The sequence below is a fragment of the Hevea brasiliensis genome, chromosome 12 (assembly GCF_030052815.1).
Source record: "Hevea brasiliensis isolate MT/VB/25A 57/8 chromosome 12, ASM3005281v1, whole genome shotgun sequence".
NCBI classification, from domain to species: Eukaryota; Viridiplantae; Streptophyta; class Magnoliopsida; order Malpighiales; family Euphorbiaceae; genus Hevea; species Hevea brasiliensis.
Genome location: NC_079504.1, coordinates 96,447,756 through 96,469,819, shown reverse-complemented (window position 1 = coordinate 96,469,819; position 22,064 = coordinate 96,447,756). Strand labels below are relative to the sequence as shown.

General features: G+C 35.9%; 1 protein-coding gene across 3 annotated transcripts in view; it reads right to left on the bottom strand.

The window, feature by feature from the left end:
• LOC110659860 (dolichyl-diphosphooligosaccharide--protein glycosyltransferase subunit STT3B) overlaps positions 1-18,302 on the bottom strand; it is a 66,148-nt gene extending 47,846 nt beyond the window's left edge. The window contains exons 1-3 of one of the 3 annotated variants that reach the window (XM_021817921.2): positions 17,228-18,302; positions 16,395-16,931; positions 9,169-9,711 (exon numbers count right to left, since the gene is read on the bottom strand). In XM_021817921.2, the coding sequence (XP_021673613.2) occupies positions 9,184-9,711; positions 16,395-16,931; positions 17,228-18,151 (1,989 nt within the window). In that variant the 5' untranslated portion in view covers positions 18,152-18,302 and the 3' untranslated portion in view covers positions 9,169-9,183. Of the gene's footprint in view, positions 1-9,168; positions 9,712-16,394; positions 16,932-17,227 lie in introns of those variants that run through there. The other 2 variants (XM_058131595.1, XM_021817922.2) reach the window with 2 other exon arrangements.
• Positions 18,303-22,064: the final 3,762 nt, after the last annotated feature.

The window sequence follows — 22,064 nt, the reverse complement described above, 5'->3', positions numbered from 1 at the left end:
TAGAATTTTGGGGAGAATGCGTACTTGCAGCTGGGTATTTGATTAATAGGACTCCATCTATGTTATTAAATGGTAAAACCCCATATTAGATGCTCTTTGGGAAAGTACCTTCTTATAAACACGTTCCGGTTTTCGATTGTTTGTGCTATGCGCATAATTTGAATCGGGATAAAGATAAATTTGATAGTAGAAGTCGTAGGTGTGTTTTTGTTGGGTATCTATTTAAAAAGAAGGGATGGAGATTGTATGATTTGGAAACTAAAGAATACTTTGTATCAAGAGACGTGGTATTCGCTGAAACAGAATTTCCATATGCAAATGAGAAAACAATGGGTGATGAACTCATTAAAAATGGAGTTGAGGAGTTGGGTGATGAAGTTGATGGTTTAGAGAACAACTTGGGAAAGGAGCACGATGAAAGTGTGGGTAGAGAAAGTGAGGTGAATCCTGAAATGGAAAAATTGATCCATGAAAACAGTGAGGGAGTGGATAGAGATGAAGTTGTTGAAGAGCAACTAGGTAGGGGACCAAGGGCCAAGCAACTTAGTGTTCATTTGAAGGATTATGTGACAAACGCCATCAAAACAAGCCCCTCAGTATGCTCACCTTCCCAATCTGATTCCTCAGGTACGCCTTACTCTATAGCACATTATGTGGGTTATGATAAATTCTCTGCACAACACCGATGTTTTTTGGCAGCCATTACTACAGGACATGAACCAAGCTCTTATGCAGAAGCAGTTAAGGATGAACGGTGGAGAGCGGCTATGAGAAAAGAAATACAGGCTTTGGAGGATAATGGTACATGGACAGTTGAAAATCTGCCATTTGGGAAGAAAGCAATAGGAAGCAAGTGGGTATACAAAATTAAATACAATTCTGATGGAAGTGTTGAACGATACAAGGCGCGGTTAGTGATATTGGGAAATAATCAAGTTGAAGGCATAGATTATCAGGAGACTTTTGCTCCTACAGCAAAAATGGTTACTGTGCGCACCTTTCTTGCCGTTGCGGCTGCAAAGAATTGGGAACTCCATCAGATGGATGTCCAAAATGCTTTCTTACACGGTGATTTGGAGGAAGAGGTTTACATGAAGATGCCGCCTGGATTTGCTTCTCAATCACCAGGGAAGGTTTGTAAACTCCGAAAATCTCTATACGGTTTGCGGCAAGCACCTAGATGTTGGTTTGCGAAATTGGCTGCATCTCTGAAAGCTTATGGATTTCAGCAATCATATTCAGATTACTCTTTGTTCACTTTTCGAGCTGGGACTGTTCAATTGAATGTGCTTATTTATGTGGATGACCTTATTATCTCCAGCAATGATGTTTCCGCTGTACAAAAATTCAAGAACTATTTGAGTCGTTGCTTTCATATGAAAGACTTGGGGAAGCTGAAATTTTTCTTAGGGATTGAAGTAGCCAGAAACTCGAATGGTATTTTCTTGTGTCAACGTAAGTATGTGTTGGATGTAATTTCAAAAGTTGGATTACTAGGTTGCAAGCCGGCTAAAACTCCTCTTGAACAAAATCACAAGCTGGGCCCTTACCAAGAGTGATGATGTGAATGACCCTGATCAGTATAGGCGTCTGGTGAGACGGCTTATTTATCTAACAATAACTCGGCCCGAGTTGTCTTATTGTGTGCATATTCTTGCTCAGTTCATGCAACAACCGAAGAAAGCTCATTGGGAGGCAGCTGTTAGAGTTGTGCATTATTTGAAAGGAAATCCAGGTCAGGGTATACTACTGCATGCCAATTGTGATCTCAAATTGTCTGCTTACTGTGATTCTGATTGGGCTAGCTGTCATTTGACGAGACGGTCTTTGACCGGTTATTTTATTCTTTTGGGTGAATCCCCTATCTTGTGGAAGACTAAAAAAAAACAGACAGTGTCTCGCTCATCCGCTGAAGCTGAATATCGGTTTACGAGTACTACAACTTGTGAACTTAAATGGTTGAAAGGATTATTGAATTCTCTTGGTGTGGCGCATACTGAACCTATGAATTTGTATTGTGATAGTCAGGCAGCTCTGCAACTCCGCCTAAGTAGTTTGCGCTTAGCCGGTCCCAAGCCCAGATAAAGGAGGAGGATTGCGGTAGGTGACAACCAGCGTAAAAATTTCGTCACACTCTATGATATGGATTCAAATGATATAAACGTTGGGGCGTCCTCTACTAACGACGCGCTACATCGGAGCCCGGGTGTATTGAGAAATATGCAAGGGTGTAGGGCGTTCACCGAAAGCGACTCGCCATGCCGGCGCCCGGCTATGGTGTTAAGTGAGCAAGGGTTCCCACATCATGGACGGGTGTGGGTAAAGAAGTTAGTCCATAGGACAGATAGTAGAATAAATAGTGGAACAGAACACAAGATAGACATAGAAAACAATAGAAGATATCATAGAAGAAGACCAATTAGGAAGGAGCAGGATAGGAGGAGGATCACGGTTGGTACTTGGAATGTTGGATCACTTACAGGAAAATTAATGGAGCTTGTGGATACCTTGGAAAGGAGAATGGTGAATATTGCTTGCATTCAGGAGACTAAATGGGTAGGAGAGAAAAGTAAGGAAGTGGGTAATTCAGGGTACAAACTGTGGTTTACCCGAAAGGAGAGAAACAAGAACGGAGTGGGCATAATCATAGACAGAACATTGAAAGGCGCAGTAATAGCTGTGAAAATAGTAGGAGATAGAATTATACTAGTAAAGCTAGTACTAGAAGGAGAAACAATAAATATAGTTAGTGCTTATGCCCCACAAATAGGACTAGACAGTGAGAGTAAACAAAGGTTTTGGGAAAATATGGATGATTTAATGCAAAGCATACCGAATGAAGAGAATGTTTTCATTGGTGAAGATTTGAATGGACATGTAGGAAGTGATAGACAAGGTTATGAGAATGTTCATGGAAGTTCTGGTTTTGGCAGTCGAAATGAGAAGGGAAAAAGCATCCTGGATTTTGCTATGGCATATGACCTAATACTAGCAAATACCTACTTTATAAAAAGAGAGTCACATTTAGTGACTTTTAAAAGTGGGCAACATAGAAGCCAAATCGACTTCCTCTTAACTAAGAAGACAAATAGAGCTCTATGCAAGGATTGCAAGGTCATTCCATGAGAGGCTTTAACAAGTCAACATCGGTTGGTGGTCTTGGATGTCAAGTTTAGGAACAATTCAAGTAAGGTCAGAAGAAATAGTGTAGCTCGAACAAAGTGGTGGGAGTTCAAAGGAGTAAAGCAAGTAAAGTTCAAAAATGAGCTTCTCGAGTCCGAAGTATGGAAGCTGGATATGGAGGCCAATGATATGTGGATACAGATGGCATCAAAGATTAGAGAAGTAGCTAGAAAAGTACTTGGAGAGTCTAAAAGACATGGACCACCCTCAAAAGAGAGATGGTGGTGGAATGAGGAAGTACAAAAGGCAGTGAAGAGAAAAAGGGAATGGTATAAGAAATTACCTAAATGTGATAATAATGAGGCATATGAACAGTACAAGATAGCAAAGAAAGAGGCAAAAAAGGCAGTTAGTCAAGCAAGAGCACAGGCCTTTGAAAAGTTATATGAGAAACTTGAAACTAAAGAATGGGAGAAAGATATTTATAGATTAGCAAGGAGGAGAGAAAGGAAATGTCAAGATCTCAATCAAGTTAGGTGCATTAAGGATAAAGAAGGAAAAGTGTTGGTGAAAGATGAGGACATTAAAGAAAGATGGAGAAATTATTTTAATGATCTCTTTAATAATAGTCAAAATGGTAATAGCATGAATATAGATTATAGAACAATAGAAAAGAATGTGAATTATACTAGAAGGATTAGATCTTTGAAGTAAAGGAAGCACTTAAGAGAATGAAAGTAGGTAAAGCCTGTGGACCCGATGAAATACCAATTGAAGTGTGGAAGTATTTGGGAGATATGGGAGTGGCATGGTTAACTAAATTATTTAATAAGATTTTAAACTCAAAGAAAATGTCTGATGAATGGAGGAAGAGTATTTTAGTACTTATTTTTAAAAATAAAGGAGACATACAGAGTTGCTCAAACTATAGGGGAATTAAACTCATGAGCCATACTATGAAGTTGTGGGAGAGAGTTGTGGAGCATCGACTACGTCATGATACTTCTATTTCTCTCAATCAATTTGGTTTCATGCCCGGTCGTTCAACTATGGAAGCAATCTTTCTCATTAGAAGCTTGATGGAGAAATATAGAGATGTGAAGAAAGATCTACACATGGTTTTTATTGATTTGGAGAAGGCTTATGATAGTGTTCCAAGAGAGGTCTTATGGAATATGTTAGAACAAAAGAGGGTATCTATTAGGTACATACAAGTATTGAAAGATATATATGAAGGAGCAACTACTATTGTGCACACAGTGGGAGGGGACACAAGAGATTTTCTGATCTCAATTGGATTACACCAAGGATCAGTCATAAGCCCTTACCTTTTTACATTAGTTTTAGATGAACTGACGAAACATATACAAGAGAGTATGATGTTTGCGGATGATATTTGCGGATGATATTGTTCTGATAGATGAGACACGAGGAGTCAATAGAAAGCTAAAACTTTGGAGAAGTACTCTAGAGTCAAAGGGTTTTAAGTTAAGTAGAACGAAGACAGAATACATGCATTGCAAGTTCAGTGAAGGCCAAACTGGTGATAGGGAAGGAGTTAGTTTGAATGGAGTGATACTGCCCCAAAGTAATCACTTTAAATATCTAGGCTCAGTCCTTCAAGTAGCTGTGGGATGTGAGGAGGATGTTAGTCATAGGATTAAAGCCGGATGGTTGAAGTAGAGACGTGCCACAGGAGTTTTATGTGATCGTAAGATTCTCAATAAATTGAAAGGAAAATTTTACCGTACAGCCATACGACCGGCTATGTTATATGGTAGTGAGTGTTGGGCACTGAAAGAGTCGTATGCATCTAAGATAAGAGTTGCAGAGATGAGAATGTTAAGGTGGATGAGTGGAGACTAGATAAAGTCCGTAATGAGAGTATTAGAGAAAAGGTAGGAGTGGTGCCAATTGAAGATAAGTTGAGAGAAGGGAGATTGAGGTGGTTTGGTCATGCAAAGCGTAGACATACGGAGGCTCCAGTTAGATAAGTAGAGCACATTAGGTTAGAGGATAGAAAGAAAAAAAGGGGTAAACCTAAATTGACTTGGAAGAGAGTAGTACAACATGACCTAGAAGCATTACACATTTCTGAGGATTTAACCCAAAATCGTTCAGAGTGGAGAAAGCGAATCCATATAGCCGACCCCAAATTTTTGGGATAAAGGCTTAGTTGAGTTGAGTTGAGCATAATCAGGCAGCTCTGCATATAGCTGCTAATCCTGTCTATCATGAACGTACCAAGCATATTGAAGTGGACTGTCATTTTATCCATGATGAGATATTGAATGGTAACATTCGAACAGATTATGTACATAGTTCAATGCAACCTGCGGATATCTTCACAAAGGCGTTGGGAAAGGATCAGTTTGACTTTCTTCTTCGCAAGTTGGGCATTCGAGATCTCCATGCTCCAACTTGAGGGGGGTATTGGAAAGGCAGCTGTTAGCTGCCACTTATTTTGCATTTATTTAGGGCATTTATTTATGAATTTTTATGTACATATCTGTTCTTACCTTTTGTTGTATGATTCTGATACAATTTTGATAGTTTAGCTTGATTAGGAACCTATTTGTTAGCTGTAATTTTTTATATATATCTTTGATTTCTGGGGCAATAAACATCAGAATTCTTATTCCAAAATTTCTTAGTTCTTTTACAGTTACTAAGACTTTGGATACATTAAGAGAACACTTCTTTTGGCCTCATATGAAGAGAGATGTGGAAAGAGTATGTTCTAGGTGTATCACATATAAGAAAGCAAAGTCTAAAGTCTTACCTCAAGGCTTATGTATCCTTTGCCTGTACCCAGTGAATCATGGGATGATTTGTCTATAAACTTTATTTTGGGGTTGCCTAGGTCTAGGAAAGGTAAAGATTCTATATTTGTGGTAGTGGACAAATTTTCTAAGATGGCACATTTCATTCCTTACCATAAAACTGATGATGCCACAAATATTGCTGATTTATTCTTTAGGGAAGTTGTGAGATTGCATGGTATACCTAGGAGCATTGTTAGTGATAGAAATGTTAAGTTCCTAAACTACTTTTGGAAAGTATTGTGGGGTAAGTTGGGTACTAAGCTGCTATTTTCTACTACACGTTACCCACAGAATGATGGACAAACTGAAGTAGTTAATAGAACTTTAACAACTATTTTGCGTGCTATTGTTAAAAGGAATTTGAAATCATGGGAAGGATGTATACCATTTGTTAAATTTGCATATAACCGAAATGTGCATTCTTCTACTGGTTTTTCACCTTTTGAGATTATTTATGGGTTTAATCCTTTAACTCCATTAGATTTGATTCCTTTGCCTGTGCATGAGTTTCAAGTTTAGATGGAAAGAAGAAGGCTTAGTTGGTTAAAAGGATCCATGAACAAGCTAAACAGCACATTGAGAAGAAGAATAAGAGATATGTTGTCCAAGCGAATAAAGGAAGAAAGCGAGTTACTTTCCAACTAGGAGATTGGGTTTGGGTGCATATCAGGAAGGAAAGATTTCCAATTCAAAGGAAGTCTAAGCTTCATTCTAAAGGAGATGGTCTATTTCAAGTGATGGCCAAGATTAATGACAATGCTTATAAGTTGGATCTTCCTAGTGAGTACAATGTGAGTGCTACTTTTAATGTTGCTGATTTTTCCCATTTTGATGTAGGTGAAGATTTGAGGACGAATCCTTTTAAATAGGGAGAGGATGATGGAAATCAACAAAAACAACAAGATCCTAGGAATGTTCGTGTAGAAAACAGAGAATTTGGAAAATTTTATTTTATATTTCTTCATACTAAAATTATTTACAAGCATTCTAATTTATATACAAAGGCTAGGACTAACTAGGAAACTAATAATAGCCAATAAATACAATGATTCCTAATTATATTCTAATTTACAGCTAATTTACACTGATTAAGGGATTTACACTAATTGAGGGATTCTAACACTCCCCCTCAAGTTGGTTCATGTATGTTGTAGATGCCCAACTTGCCAACTAGGGTATGAAACCCCTTACAACTTAATCCCTTAGTGAACACATCAGCTAACTGGTCTTTCGACCCTACGTAAGAGATACTCAAGGAACCATTGACAACATTTTCTTTTATGAAGTGTCTGTCAATCTCTATATGCTTTGAGAAAAGAAGTCATTTCCCAAGTGTAGATTTTAAGTATCGCAATATGCAGAAAATAGCCTCCAAATGAGGTTCACAAGAATCATGCATATACTGACTCACTAGACCCACTGCACATGCTATATCTGGTCTGATATGCGAGAGGTAAATCAGTCTACCAACCAACCTCTGATATCTCCCAATATCCGCGGATTTCCCAACTCCAGCTTGCAATTTGTGATTTGCCTCGATAGGAGACTCTGCTGGTTTACAACCTAGCATTCATGTTTCCTCCAACAGATCTAGTATGTACTTCCTTTGAGAAATAAAGATTCCTTTATCTGATCTGACAACCTCTATTCTAAGAAAGTACTTTAGCCTTCCCAAATCTTTGATTTCAAATTCCTGTGCTAGTTGTTCCTTTAGATGAATCATTTCTTTCCTATCATCACCAGTTACCACAATATCATCCACATAGACAATAAGCAGAGTGATCTTACCCATATAGTGTTTTATAAACAAGGTGTGATTAGCATTGCTTTGGCAGTATCCAAAAAAAACCATAGTCTTACTAAACTTGTCAAACCATGCCCTAGGTGATTGTTTTAAACCATACAGTGCTTTCTTCAATCTGCAAACTTTTCCTTTGGTCTTCCCATTCTCAAACCCTGGAGGGATTTCCATATATGCTTCTTCTTCCAAATCACCATGTAGAAAGGCATTTTTTACATCAAACTACTGCAAATCCCACTCAAAATTTACAGCACATGACAATAAAATTCTGATGGTATTCATTTTAGCAACAGGAGCAAACATTTCCTGGTAATCTACCCCATACGTCTGTGTGAAGCCTTTTGCTATCAGCCTAGCCTTATACATTTCAATTGAACCATCTGCTCTATGTTTCATAGTGAACACCCACTTGCATCCAACTGGTTTTTTCCCCATTATAAAAGTAACAAGTTCCCATGTCTCATTCTTTGCTAGAGCTTTCATCTCCTCCACCATGGCTGCCTTCCATTTTGGATCAAGACATGCTTTTTTCCAATCTTGTGAGATAGAAACAGAGGAAACAGACAATAGAAAGATTCTATAGGATGGAGACAAAGAATCATAGAAAATGAAGTTAGAGATGAGATGTTTAGTACAGGTTCTAACACCTTTTCTGAGAGCAATAGGAATATCAAGATCATTATTAGAAGAAGGAAGAATAGACTGAGAATTAAAATTAGATTCTTAACGAACGAAAGGAGACTCATCACATACCTCAGGATGTTCAGGAATTGAATTCAGAGATTCCGGTTGATCAGCAGTCTCCTGCTTGATGGCTATATCTGTCTTGTATATATTCTCAAATCTGGTCCATTCAGTCTCCCTCGAGATTTAGGTAACTCCACCTAAGTATCATTATTAGGTATAGGCTTTAGACCCAGATTTTCCCTTTGAAGTTGAAAGTTGGGAGAGCACAAAGAAGAAAGGAAAGACACCTCTTCTTCCTTCCTATGCTCCCCCTGAAGAGGTGGATGGAAATAAGATTCAAATTCCCTAAAGGTAACATTCATACTCACAAAATATTTCCGTGTAGGAGGGTGGTAACACCTATACCCCTTCTGAGTACTGGAATAACCAACAAAGACACACTTGATGGCTCGAGGTTCTAACTTCCCTCTATTAGACTGATGAACAAAGTAAACACAACCAAAGACTTTTGGAGGAACAGTACATGAATTTTTACCTAGCAAAACCTCTAAAGGACTCTTAAACTCCAAAGTCCGGAGCAGCAGAAAGAATTGCATCCCCCCAGTAAGATTTGGGAATATTCATTGTAAACATAAGAGACCTAGCAACCTCAAGTAAATGTCTATTTTTTCTCTTAGATACTCCATTTTGAGCACTAGTGTTAACATAACTAGTCTAATGCAAAATTCCATGTGACTTCAAATATTCCTAAAAAACTCCATTCATATACTCTGTGCCATTATCAGTTCTCAATATTTTAACATGAGCATCAAACTGAGTGCTAATCATTTTGTGAAACTGCTGAAAACATGAAAATACTTCATTTTTCCCTTTCATCAGATATACCCAAGTTAACCTACTACAACAATCAATAAAGGTCACAAACCATCTATAACATGATAAAGACACAGTTTGAGTAAGCCTCCATACATCAGAATGGATAGTCATAAAAGAAACTGAAGCCTTATTATTTATTGCAGAATAAGATTGTCTAGTATGTTTGGCAAACTCACAAGCATCACATACTAATAATTCAATTTTGCATTGCTTAAACAAAAGAAGATAAAGTTTCTCTAAAACAGTAAATGAAGGATGTCCAAGTCTCCCATGCCACTGAATAATTTCTTCCTCAACACCCATAGACTGTCCCAACATGGCCTGATCAACACAATCATTCAATAGATATAGCCCATCTTGCAGTTCACCACTGTCAATCGTTCTCCCTGTTATCAACTCCTGAAACACACAGTGAGTGAGAAAAAATTCAATTTTGCAGTTGAGAGCTTTTGTGATAGAACTGACAAACAAAAGATTAATAGGAAAGCTAAGCACATGTAAGAAAGAACTAAGACTTATAGTAGGAGTGCATTTAACAGAACCTGTTTCAGAAACATTAGATAAGGATCCATCCGCAATGCAGACTTTTTCTTTGTCTGAACATGGAGAATAGGATATGAATTTATTCGAAGAGCCTGTCATATATTTGTTTGCTCCAGAATCTATAACCCAAAATGAATTATTATGATTGGCAAGAAAAGCATTACTTGAGTTGATGAAGTTAGAAGAGGCAACTGTAGTGGATTGTGATTCAAGCTGTGATAGAAATCGTCTCAGAGTCTGTACCTCTTCATTGGAAAACATCATAGTGATAGCAATATCTTCAGAAACACTCACAGCCTCAAATACATTTGCTTGTGATCTAGCAGAGCCCATCCTTTTTCCTCCACGCCCTTTAGTTGGACGGCCGTGCAGCTTCCAACATTGTTCTTTGGTGTGCCGAGATTTCCCACAGTAGTCACAATGCAAGTGATCCTTATCTGATAGACCATATGACTGTTTTCGTAAGGAGTTCGCAGCTAGCCCAGCCTTATCAACAGCTGTAGAATTGATCATGACACTCCTTCTGCTCTCCTCCTGCTGAACATAAGAGTATGTCTGCCTTCAGGTGGGCATTGGACCCGAATCTGATCATACTCCATATTTAGCCCAGCAAGAAAATCATATATACACTCCTTCTCAACCAATTTCTGGAACTTAACTGCATCAGCCGAACATGAGGCCTGAAAGTCCTGATAGAAATCCAACTCTTGCCATAGACCACTCAGTTCCACATAATACTGAGTAACAGTCAACTCACCTTGTTTCATTCCATGAACCTTGTCCCTAAGCTCATAAACTTGTGCATCATTCACAACTTGAGAATAAGTCTGAGAAACAGCACTTCAAATGGTAGCGGCACTACACAACAGTAAATACCTACGAGCTATATGAGATTGCATAAAATTGATGAGCCATAACATAACAAGAGAGTTCTCCGACTCCCAGTGGCTGTAGGTAGAACTAGTACTTTCTGGCTTTTTTCTATATCCAGCGATATACCCCTGCAGTCCTCTAGCCTGAATGAACAGTAGACAAGATTTAGACTATGCCAAATAATTAGTTCCATTCAACTTTACAGGACTAATTTGTAAAGAGAGATTATCACCAACAAATCCATCCTTTGTTTCAGAGGCTTCTTCTTTTCATCAGTCATTTTTCAATTAAAAAAAATAGGTACTGAGACAGAAAGCAAGAAACTGAGCAACGGAAGGTACCCAAAAAAATAAATGTGCAAACCAGGTGTGGAAACACGTTGGTCAGAAGCGAGCCGAAAAGGGAAGGTCGTCGGCAAGAGGAGCGGTGAGAGAAATCACCAAAAATGGTGAACGCGCCGGCGCGTGGAGAATGACGCGAGACTTCTGGAGGCACGTGAGCTCACACGCTTCACTGGACGGCGGCGAGACTCCGGGCGTATGCAGATCAGCTGGTGTCCTTCCTCCTCAAGTGGGTGGTGACAGTCACCTCCCTTCCAAGAATGACGTAGAAGCTTGACAAAAAAAAAATTACCCAGAACTACACTGTTCACGCTAATAAATTTTGACACTGATCTGATACCATGTAGAAAAAAGAGAATTTGAAAAATTTTTCTTTTATATTTCTTCATACTAAAATGATTTACAAGCATTCTAATTTATATACAAAGGCTAGGACTAACTAGGAAACTAATAATAGCCAATAAATACAATGATTCCTAATTATATTCTAATTTACAGCTAATTTACACTGATTAAGGGATTTACACTAATTGAGGGATTCTAACAGTTCGTGAGATGATTCAAAATGCAATTGCACAAGAAGCTCCAATCACAACAACTAGAGTTAAGAAGATGCAAGAGTTTATTGAGGAAGTTGTTGCACAAAAACCTAAATATGGAGATAGAACCAATAAATTGAGGTTACAAGAAGATGGGAAGTGGCTTAATTTGATCCAAGTTTGCTTAGATGATGATCAAGAAATATTTGGACAAAATTGATGGATTGTTATGCAAATTTAGTGTCTTTTTTTTATCTAAGACAAGTCAGAATAGTTTTATTTAATTATTTTTTATCAGATATGTGTTTTGAGCCTTATTTATGTGTTTTTGAGCCTTAAATAGGAGTGTATCCCACTCCAGGTTTTTTATTAGTTTTTAGGATTTTATTTTATTTTATTAAGTTTAGGAAATTAGGGTTTCGACCGCATATATAAAGCTAACTTAATACTTTTTGAGGGGAACATTACTTTTGATCAAATTAATACAAGAGAGGGATTTTTCCTAAGTTCTTTCTTGAACTAAACTAAATTCTTCAAGAGTGATTAATCTTGTCGGGTTTAACAATCTTGATATTCTTGGTTCTTGTTTAATTATAAACTTTGAGTCAAGAATTTTTAATTCTACCTTTGAATTATCTTGGTTTTCAATTCTATATAATTGATAGGTCAAGATATTTTTTGGTGTTTGAACTTGATTTTAGCTTTATTGGGATTATAAACCAAACCTTTTCGTGAGTTTCAAGGCATCGTTCTTGAGGTTCGCATCAACTATTTAAAGTACTGCAGGATTAGCATTTTTTTTGCTAAACAATCTAAGTGTTTATTTGGGCAAACTGAAATTGAAGGGTCTGTTTGGCATTATTATTGAGAAAATCACTTTTTTTAAATATACTAATTAGAGAGTATTAAAAAATAATTTAAAATTAAATTTAATAAGTTTTAATTATAAAAATATTAAAATAATAAAACAATTTTTTTCAAACTGCTTTTTTCATCAACACATAAAATAGTATTTTTATTCAAAAAAGCAGTTTTGACTCTCCAAACTCAATGCCAAACAGGCACAAATATTCGAGGCATATCATATCAAGTCAAGGGGTTACTACTAATCCAAAGAAAGTTGTTGCTATGGCAAATTGGCCTGTTCCTTCTTCAGTTAAAGATCTCAAGAGTTTTTTGAAGCTTACAAGCTAAAATAGGAAATTTATTAATTATGGGATCATTTGTAAGCCTTTAACTAATTTATTGAAGAAGGATTGATTTAAGTGGAATAACAATACTTGAAAGGCTTTTGAAAAGCTTAGGGAATTGAAGTCTACAACTCCAGTTCTAGCTTTACCCAATTTTTCTAAACCCTTTGTTATAGAGACAGATGCTAGTAATTGGGGTATATGGGAGCAATTCTACAACAGCAAGGGCATTTTATTGCCTTTATTTCTAAGGCTTTTAGGCCTAAGAGTAAAGCATCATCTGTTTATGAAAAAAAAAAATTACTAGCAATTACCTTTGCAATAAATTAGTGAAGGCATTACATAAAGCAATGTCAATTCTTTATTAAAACTATTCATGAAAGTATAAAATACTTAGTTAAGCAGAGGTTACATACTAATTTGCAGTAGAGGGGTATCTCTAAGTTGTTGGGGTTGGACTATAATATCTTATGTATGAAGAGATTTGAAAATAAGGTAGCAGATACTTTATCAAAAAGGTCTGCAAACCTTCATTCTTGTGCTATTCAATCTATGGCGGTTCCTGCTTGGATGTAGCAGTTGGTAGATAGTTATGAGGGGGATCATAAGGTAGAGAAATAATTCAGTAACTTTCTTTGGTTCCTCATGCTGTTGTAGGTGATTGAAGAATGGAGTTTTGTTTTATAAAGATAGGTTGTCTGTAGGAAATTCTACAACTTTGAGAAATACTCTGCTGCAAACTTATAATAATTCAGCTGTGGGATGTCACTCAGGAGTTAATATCACTTATTTGAGGTTGAAGAGGTATTTCTTTTGGCCTAGCATCCTTAAAGTGATGGAATGGCTAAAGTCTTGTGATGTGTGCAAAGTGTAAGGGTGAGACAAGTCCTTATCCATGGATGTTGTAGCCTCTTCCTATTCCTTCACAAGCTTGCCAAGAGATTTTAATGGACTTTATTGAGGGCCTTCCTAAATCTAGAGGAGAAGATACCATTCTGGCAGTAGTTCAAATTGACAGAAGCGGCACATTTTATTTCTCTACCACATCCTTATACAGCAGCATCAATAGCCCATGTTTTTATGGATACTGTCTTCAAGCTTCATGGAGTGGCTCAAGTTAAAGTCTTCACTATCCTTTTTTGGCAAGAAGAGTGTTCAGGGTTAAAATTGGCTATGAGTTCAACCTATCACCCTTAATCAAATGCATAGTTATTAAAGGCTTAAGGCGCACTAAGGCACCGAGGAGTCCTAGAGCCTAGATGTGAGGCGCAAAGCACACGCACACGCACACGCCTGAGCGAGGTGAGGGGCAAAGTAAACGATTTAAAAATCTATAAAAGTCAAATAAATGTGATACTTTTCCTTTTTTTTTCCTTTGGCATATATCTTGAATTGGGTTTACTTATTTGAGTTTAAATAGTAGTCCTTTTAGCCAATGAAAGTGCACACTAAAGATGAAAATAAAAAAAAACATGCCTTTCTAGAACCTTGTGCCTGAAACAAAGGCGCACACCTAGCACATAAGGCCCTAAGGTTCGTGCCTGGTGAGCCTTGAGCCTCAGGTACGCCTTTAATAACTATTATCAGATGGACAGACTAAAAAGGTGAATCAATGTATTGAAAACTATTTGATATGTATGGTTCACTTGAAGCCTTCTACTTGGGTTGATTTGTTACCTTTGCCAGAGTGGCGGTACAACTCTTCCTTCCATAGTGCCATCAAGATGTCCCTTTGAGGGACTATATGATTATGCACCGCATTTTTTGTTTTTGTCTCCCCTTGAAAGTGTGAATGTAGGAACTATATAGGACTATAAGCATGACAAACAATAGTTGTGTTCTCTTCTTAAGACAAATCTACAATAGACCTAGAATAGGATGAAGTAGTAGGCTAACAAGGGCAGATCTAAAAGGGAATTCTCTGTGGGGGACTGGGTACAATTGAGGTTACAACCTTATAGGCAAAAATCATTAGCACTTGGCCAGAATTTGAAACTATCTACTACGCACTATGGGCCATTTCTAGTGCTTGCTAAGGTGGGAAAGGTGGCTTACAAGTTGAAATTACCACCTTCTTCTACTATACATCCTGTTTTCCATGTCTTCATGCTTAAGAAGGTAGGAGAAGGAATTACTCCAGTCTCTAATTTGCCTATATTGCAAGAAGACTAGTTTGTAGTCTTTCTTGAGAAGTGATTGCAAACTAGAGTAATTAATAAGGGGATCAGAAGATGGAGCATGGCCTTATGAAGTGGTACCACTTGCCTGAAGAAGATGCCACTTGGGAAGACAGAAGCTTCATTACTAACCAATTTCCAGATTCTCCACTTTCTTGGGGACAAGAAAGTGCTAAAAGAGGGGGTGTTGTTACATATTATAAGAGAAAGCACAGGAAAGGGAACATTGGCAAGAAAGGGAGTTAGATTGTACAACTGATTCTATTAGGAAGTTATAAAAGATTCACTTAGTTGGTTGCATAAGCTATGTTGACTTTAGAGAAGTACTTGCCGAGTTAGAGATATAAATTCTTAACTAGCTGATCTTGTAATTCATTCCAAGAATTATCAAAGAAATATTACTTCTCCTTCTAATGCGTCCCAAATCGATTCTACAAGAAAGTCTTAGGTGTTATATAAATGGGTTTGCAAACCTTCTCTTGTGAGCTAGCTTTTAAGGTGGAGTTAGACAAGTTAATATCACCTTGGCCACTTCTTTATAAGGAATTGACAAGAACAGTTTGGACTATTTTGCTGCGTTTAGCAACTTATGAAGATTCAATGATGATACAATTCAGTTTACAATGTCCTTGCCTGCTCTTTATGAGAAATTGGGCTAAATTTCATCCAATATCCCCCAACTTTAGTTCTTGTAGTGGTACCATTATTGAATTTCAATTTGTAACATTAAACTCTTTAAACTTTAGTTTAATGAACAATAAAGCTATTGTGACCTAATTTTGCCAGTTACAGGTTACAAGTTGATATAATAGGCAACAGAGGAAGAAAAATATTTGATCTCTCCATATTTTCTCTCTAACGTTCTCTCTCTCTCTCTCTCTCTCTCACACACACACACACACTCACACACACACACACACACACACACACACCCGCATGTGCGCGCGCTCACACTCTTTATCTGTATCTCTCCCTCACACTCTTAGCCCCTCACGCATTATCTCTTTGTCCCTCTCCCTCACACTTTCTCTCTGTACACCTAATGTTTTTACTCTTCGTGCCCTCATGTCTCTATACTACGAGAGTGTTATGATTGCAAAATCCTAACAGTGAATTATAGAGAAATAGAGATAGGAATAGAAGAGAGAGAGAGAGAGAGAGAAGAGAAGAATAATTGAGAGAGAGAAAGTGATGCGTCCCACATCGGTTCTGCAGGGAGGTCTTGGGTGTTATATATATGGGTTTACAAACCTCCTCTTGTAAGTTAGCTTTTGAGGTGGAGTCAGGCAGCTCATATCACAAACACGTTAATGTCATGCAATGAATACAATAACAATATTCTCATACAAGGCAATTTGCACCGATAAGCCCAAAGGAGGGAGTGAAAGAAAAAACTAAACCAAGTTGTAGAGATCTGACCTTGGAAGAAGACTTTGCACTGCCAATTCCTTTTGCAGAAGCAGTTTGGGCAACCTTGTTCTTTGCCCTTAACAACAATGTCAAATTCTTTATAGTAGCAGAAACAGCAATAGCACTAATAAGGCAAACAGCAGGTGTAGCCACAAGAATCAACCGAACCATAACACCAGCAAAATACATACTAGTAAGACCATACATCACAATAAATATTGTAGCATCTGATAGCCGCTTAAAGCAGAAATAAAGACCAGCTGGGAAAAGGAAAAGCAGGATATGAAAATCAAACATGAAAGATGACCAAGCTGTTGGCTGATGCTCAGAAACAGATGCAATGATGGGGATGTGATCCTTGGCATATGTAGGATCCAGAAGAGAGTAAAACCGGCCTGTCCAAGGAGAAATGTACCCAGATGCTGTGCCAACTCCTAAAGCAATAGCACCAACACCAACTGTGAAGGTCACTGTGATCCTCAAAAACACTTGAAATAATTTTGCATCATTCAGCAAGTATTTAACCCAGTCCAAGAAATAAAATACCTGTACAAATAGGTCAACTAAGTGTGAGTATAGCTTTCTCCGACAGCTCACAACAGGGAATGAAAATTCAAAACAAATATAACATTATTCAGAGTGACCAAGATAGTTGCAGTTAACTTTTGTAAAATCACCTGCATCCATAAATAAATTGAAGCATTAAATAAACATCTGTTATTACTAACATGACTACTTGAGCTTAACTTTTTTCAAAGGAAAACCCAAGTAACGCTAGCAATCAAGCACACTGTACAATAATTCAACCTAGAATAAGTGGGGAATTAAATGAAATGCAAAACCTGCATCAAGAAGAAAACGCCCATTGCAGCCATATGCTCTCCAGATTGCACATGCTGGAAACCAACAAACCGTATCTGCATAGCAAGCAGCATCCCCAACACATACATACAATTATAAGCAACATACAACCTCAGCGAGTATCTCCCAGTAATCAATAGCACCATGACATAAAGAGGGATCAAATTAATGATAAACACATAACCTCCCCACGCTGACACCATGTAGAAATATCCAAAAGCCGAAGCTAATGCCCAAGCAAGTGAGCCTGTGTTCACTGCCTTAACAAACAAGTAAAAGGTCCACAAGAGAGCAAAAATGGCAACTCCCTCATTATCATAAGACCCAGCGACGGATCTAGAAATATAGCCAGGACATATAGCAATCAAAGCTGCAGCAACAAGGCCAGCACCAGAGTCCCAAATCTCTTTACCAAAGAAATAGGCAACAATGGTCGTGTTGGAGGCGAAGAATGGAGCGGTCAAGACACAGACCTCACGGATATGTACGGCAAATCGGAGGAATCGGAGAGTCCAGTAAATGATTGCGGCGGTGACCATGAGACCAGGATAGAGCGTGCCACCGATGATACGGCCAAGAGGGTACCAGCTCTCAGAGTCGAACCAGTTCCAGAAATCATAGAAACCCTTTTGGGTGAGGAAGAGAGTGGTTCGATAATTGAAGTAAGGATCGAATTCATGAATCATGGATTCATAGCGAAGAACACTGAACAAACGGGTAATGAAAGCCAGAACGTACACAAGACAGAGAATTGAGACACGGATCAAAAGCTCTTGTTGCTTAGTTTTGAGTTTGAGGGACTTCAGAGAGAATGAGTTAAGCAGATCTGACTTGAAATTGTTCATCGGAGAGGACACAGGTTTTGGCTTCGCAGTGCCGTTGATGGGTTCCGTTCTTGCTAACATTTCACAAGGAGCACGGATTCCAATTCTGGGAGACTGGAATTATTTATAGGCCAAGTTTTCCATCAAATTACTTCCAACTCTAAACTGAACTGAGGGGTTGGATTGGTGTTTTATATGATTATATCAGACTGAGAGATAGCATCCAATTACCTTTTTTTTTTCTTTTTTTAACTTGGCTTTTCTTTTAAAATTATATAGTTTTCCTCAAACGCACATTATGGTAATTTAATTTTTTATATATAATTTTTTCATATGATACAGTATTATCATAATATTATATATATATATATATATATTTAATTATTTAATTAAAATATTAATTTTAATATTCTTTTGATTAATTATATAAAAAAATTTAGCAATTTAAAATTATTATATTTTTATTGAATTATATATTTATGAAAATTATTTGCTATATATAATATAATAAAAGATATAATAATAAGTTTTAAAATATAAGTGGATTTAAAAATTAAAATGAACTAATAAAAAATACAAGTTAACTCATTTAGTTAAATTTATTTAAATTTTATTATTTTATATTAAAAAATTTTAATTTTTTTATATTTTATTTTTATAATTTAAAAAATATTAATTTATATAATGAGATTACATAACTAAATAAAATTAGAAAATAGAATGATTTTTAAAATATATTTTACGGTTAAGTATATTATTATTGTAAAATTTTCATTTTTATTATATTAATATCTTGAATATTGTTTAATATAAATAATTTTAAAATCTTTTTAACATATTATTTAATATATTTGATGAGTATTTTTATTTTTTAAAATTATAAATTATATTATATATGTCATATATTATATTAAAATATAAATATAAATTTAATAATGTATTTTTAATTAATTTACATTAATTATATAATTAATATTCTCAAATAGTCATTTTTTTTTCTTCTTGTCCTTTTAATATCTTTCCCTCTATTTTTATTATTTTAAAAATTTAAAACATAACAATTGAAAATTAATATTAGAAGGAATATATCTTTCCGCATAAATATGTGTAAAAATATAATTAGGTTGCCTTTTAATTTTATTATCAAAAATAATCTAAGTAACATTAACTAATAAATTAAAAATAAAAATTTTGTTCATGAAAACAAGGATATTAACAAATTAAAATTATTCTACATTTAAAATAAATAGACTTAAGAAAATTAAAATTTCACACAATTACATATAAAATATATTTTTTTATGTAAAAATGATACTAATCATCCCAAATATTATATAATGTATCAATATTAAACATAAAAAAAAGAAAATCTATATGTCTTAATGTAAATAAATATCATTGAATTTGCAATGATATTTGTTTCATTTAATAATAACAAAATCTTAATGATCATATTCACATGAAATTGCTCTTATAAAAGTGATACCTGTGACATATAAAAGCTCAATAATTTAAAAATTTGTAAATGGATTTTGTCTGTTGGAGAAAAAAAAGAGACAAAAAAACCTTAGTGGAGAAAGAAAAAAAATCGCATCGACTCTGTTTATTTTACAAAAAATAATTTGTATATAGAAAATATTTTTCATAGAAAATAAAAATATTTTCCGTTATTTGGTTACAATATTAAACAAATATTATATGTTTATTTCATGTATGTATAAATATTTTTACATTTTTAATAAAATTATCAATATTTAGAAAAATGAAAAATGAAAAATGATTGGGAGTAACAGACTGCCTTATTAAGAAGGGTGAAGCATCTTGAGGCAAGAGATGCCCATCTTAATAAGAGCCTTTAGAGTCGCAATGCCCAACTAACCTCTATGTTTGGAAGAGTGAGAAAGCTAAAGGAGGAGAACATTCGGCTTAAGGAAGAGATTGAGAAATTAAAATCTTCCTACGAGGCAGGGTCTTCCTTTAAGGCTTCCATTGACCGCATAAGAGAATTGAAGGTGAGGCTGAAGAAAGCCAAAAGGAACATGCTTGACTACTTTGCTAGCGGCTACAACATGGGGTTAGCATAAGCTTGTAAAGATACCACTACTAAGCTTTCTAAACTGCACAGTCATGATTAGTATCCTCATAATAATAAGCCTTTCCAATACTAGGACAATGGTTTCCCAATATCTCCCTGCACTAAGAGTCCTAGAAATGAAGATCCCCCTAGAGGAACTTGGACATATTTTGTCTTGGAAATTTTCTTGTAAATACCAACTATCTATAATTTGTGTCTCTTGTTTTATTATTAACGAAATTTGTTTCTGTACCATTGTAGTTACTTGATTTTCTAAATGGTTTTCGATTTCTTGTGTAAATTAACCTTCATGTAGTTCTTATTTAGTTGTTATGTTGCTGTCGACTGATTGATTGCTTCACTGCATCTATTTCTTCCTTTTGAGATCTATGAAGCACAAACATCTTCTTTTCTGAACAATCATCTTCTACTTTGATAATAGGTTAAGAATGCCCCATTGTCTTAAATGATTATTATTTATGGAGATCATTTAGGCAACAAAGTCATTTTATTGGCTGTTACATTCTTGTTCCTTCATTTGTTGGGTGCCATTAAGAAATGTAATTCGAAATTTAGATCTAGCTTTTGGAAGCACTAGTCATGTCATCACGTGGTTTCTTGTCAAAGAGCTTGTATATATATACATCTGGCAACCCATGGCCTTGAAATTACTTTTTTTGCTTCTTTTTTTTTTTTTTTGTCTTTTTGCCTTTTCATACTTTGTCTTCAAGGGAATCTCCTTAGTTTCTTACTTCCGCCCTTTCATTATTGAATCAAAATGGCTGCTCCAATCTTTCCTTAGATGGAAAATATTCAATCTTTGGTTACTGAGATATTAATCTTAGCCTTCGCATGTCAAGATGCTAAGGATAGTTGTAACACTTCCTTATCCGATCTACTGTGTAGCCGAGTAAAGGAATGTCATAACCTGTGCCAGAGTACCTAATCTTTCCATTTTAATTAATTGCCACTCTAAATTTATTATAATTCAGTTTGGAACTTTTCTTTTCTTCAAAGAAACTGCAAGAGTCTCCTCTGTTTTATTGACATTTTTCTTGTTAAAATAGTTACCTGTGCAAATATTTCAATAATATAATCTCAATTTCATAACTACTCAATATCATAAATCATATTTCCATATCATTCATATCCATTCCATACATGAAATTATCTCATTTCATTAATTTACAGAATGTATATAGTTTACATAATTTTTATACAAACTCAAAATTTAATTACAAGCTTTACATTTAATTATAACATGCCAAATATACATTGCTTTGGAACCATGAGCCCTACCAAAGTGGTATGCTGAGGTGACAACAATCTCTGCTGCAGATCTGTCTCAAAATCTTAGTCTAATATCTACTGGGTCTTATCTCCAGTACCTGCGCAAGGAAGAACCATCGCGTTAAGCATTTCTGCTTAATGGTGCAATAATATAAGAAAATACAATATATGGAAATTAAATAAGCTAACATACTGTGAGGAGTAAACATAATTTACATATGAGTTTTCATAAAACAATTTGATAGAAAGGTGGGTTTTATAATGTTAAATATTTTTGGGTACCTTTTCTATATTTTCATGATCTTTGGAATCGTTTCTTATGGAGGATCTTTACTTTTCTTTACTTTATTGTTCAACTTCCTTACTTACTTTTAGTGTCCAAAGTAACCTCTAACAGACTATTAAGACTAGATACGCGGGTATACTCGCACTAGACACTACGTGCTTATTGGCCATCATACCATCGTACACTCGGTGCCTACCAGGTATGTAATATCGGGCGTAAAGCCATGGGAATAATCACATCGAACACTCAGTGACTGCCTGTGATTATTCAAATCACCATCAATAAGGGATAACCATATCGGACACTCGGTGCCTGCCCATGGTATCCTGGCATAGAAGCCGTGT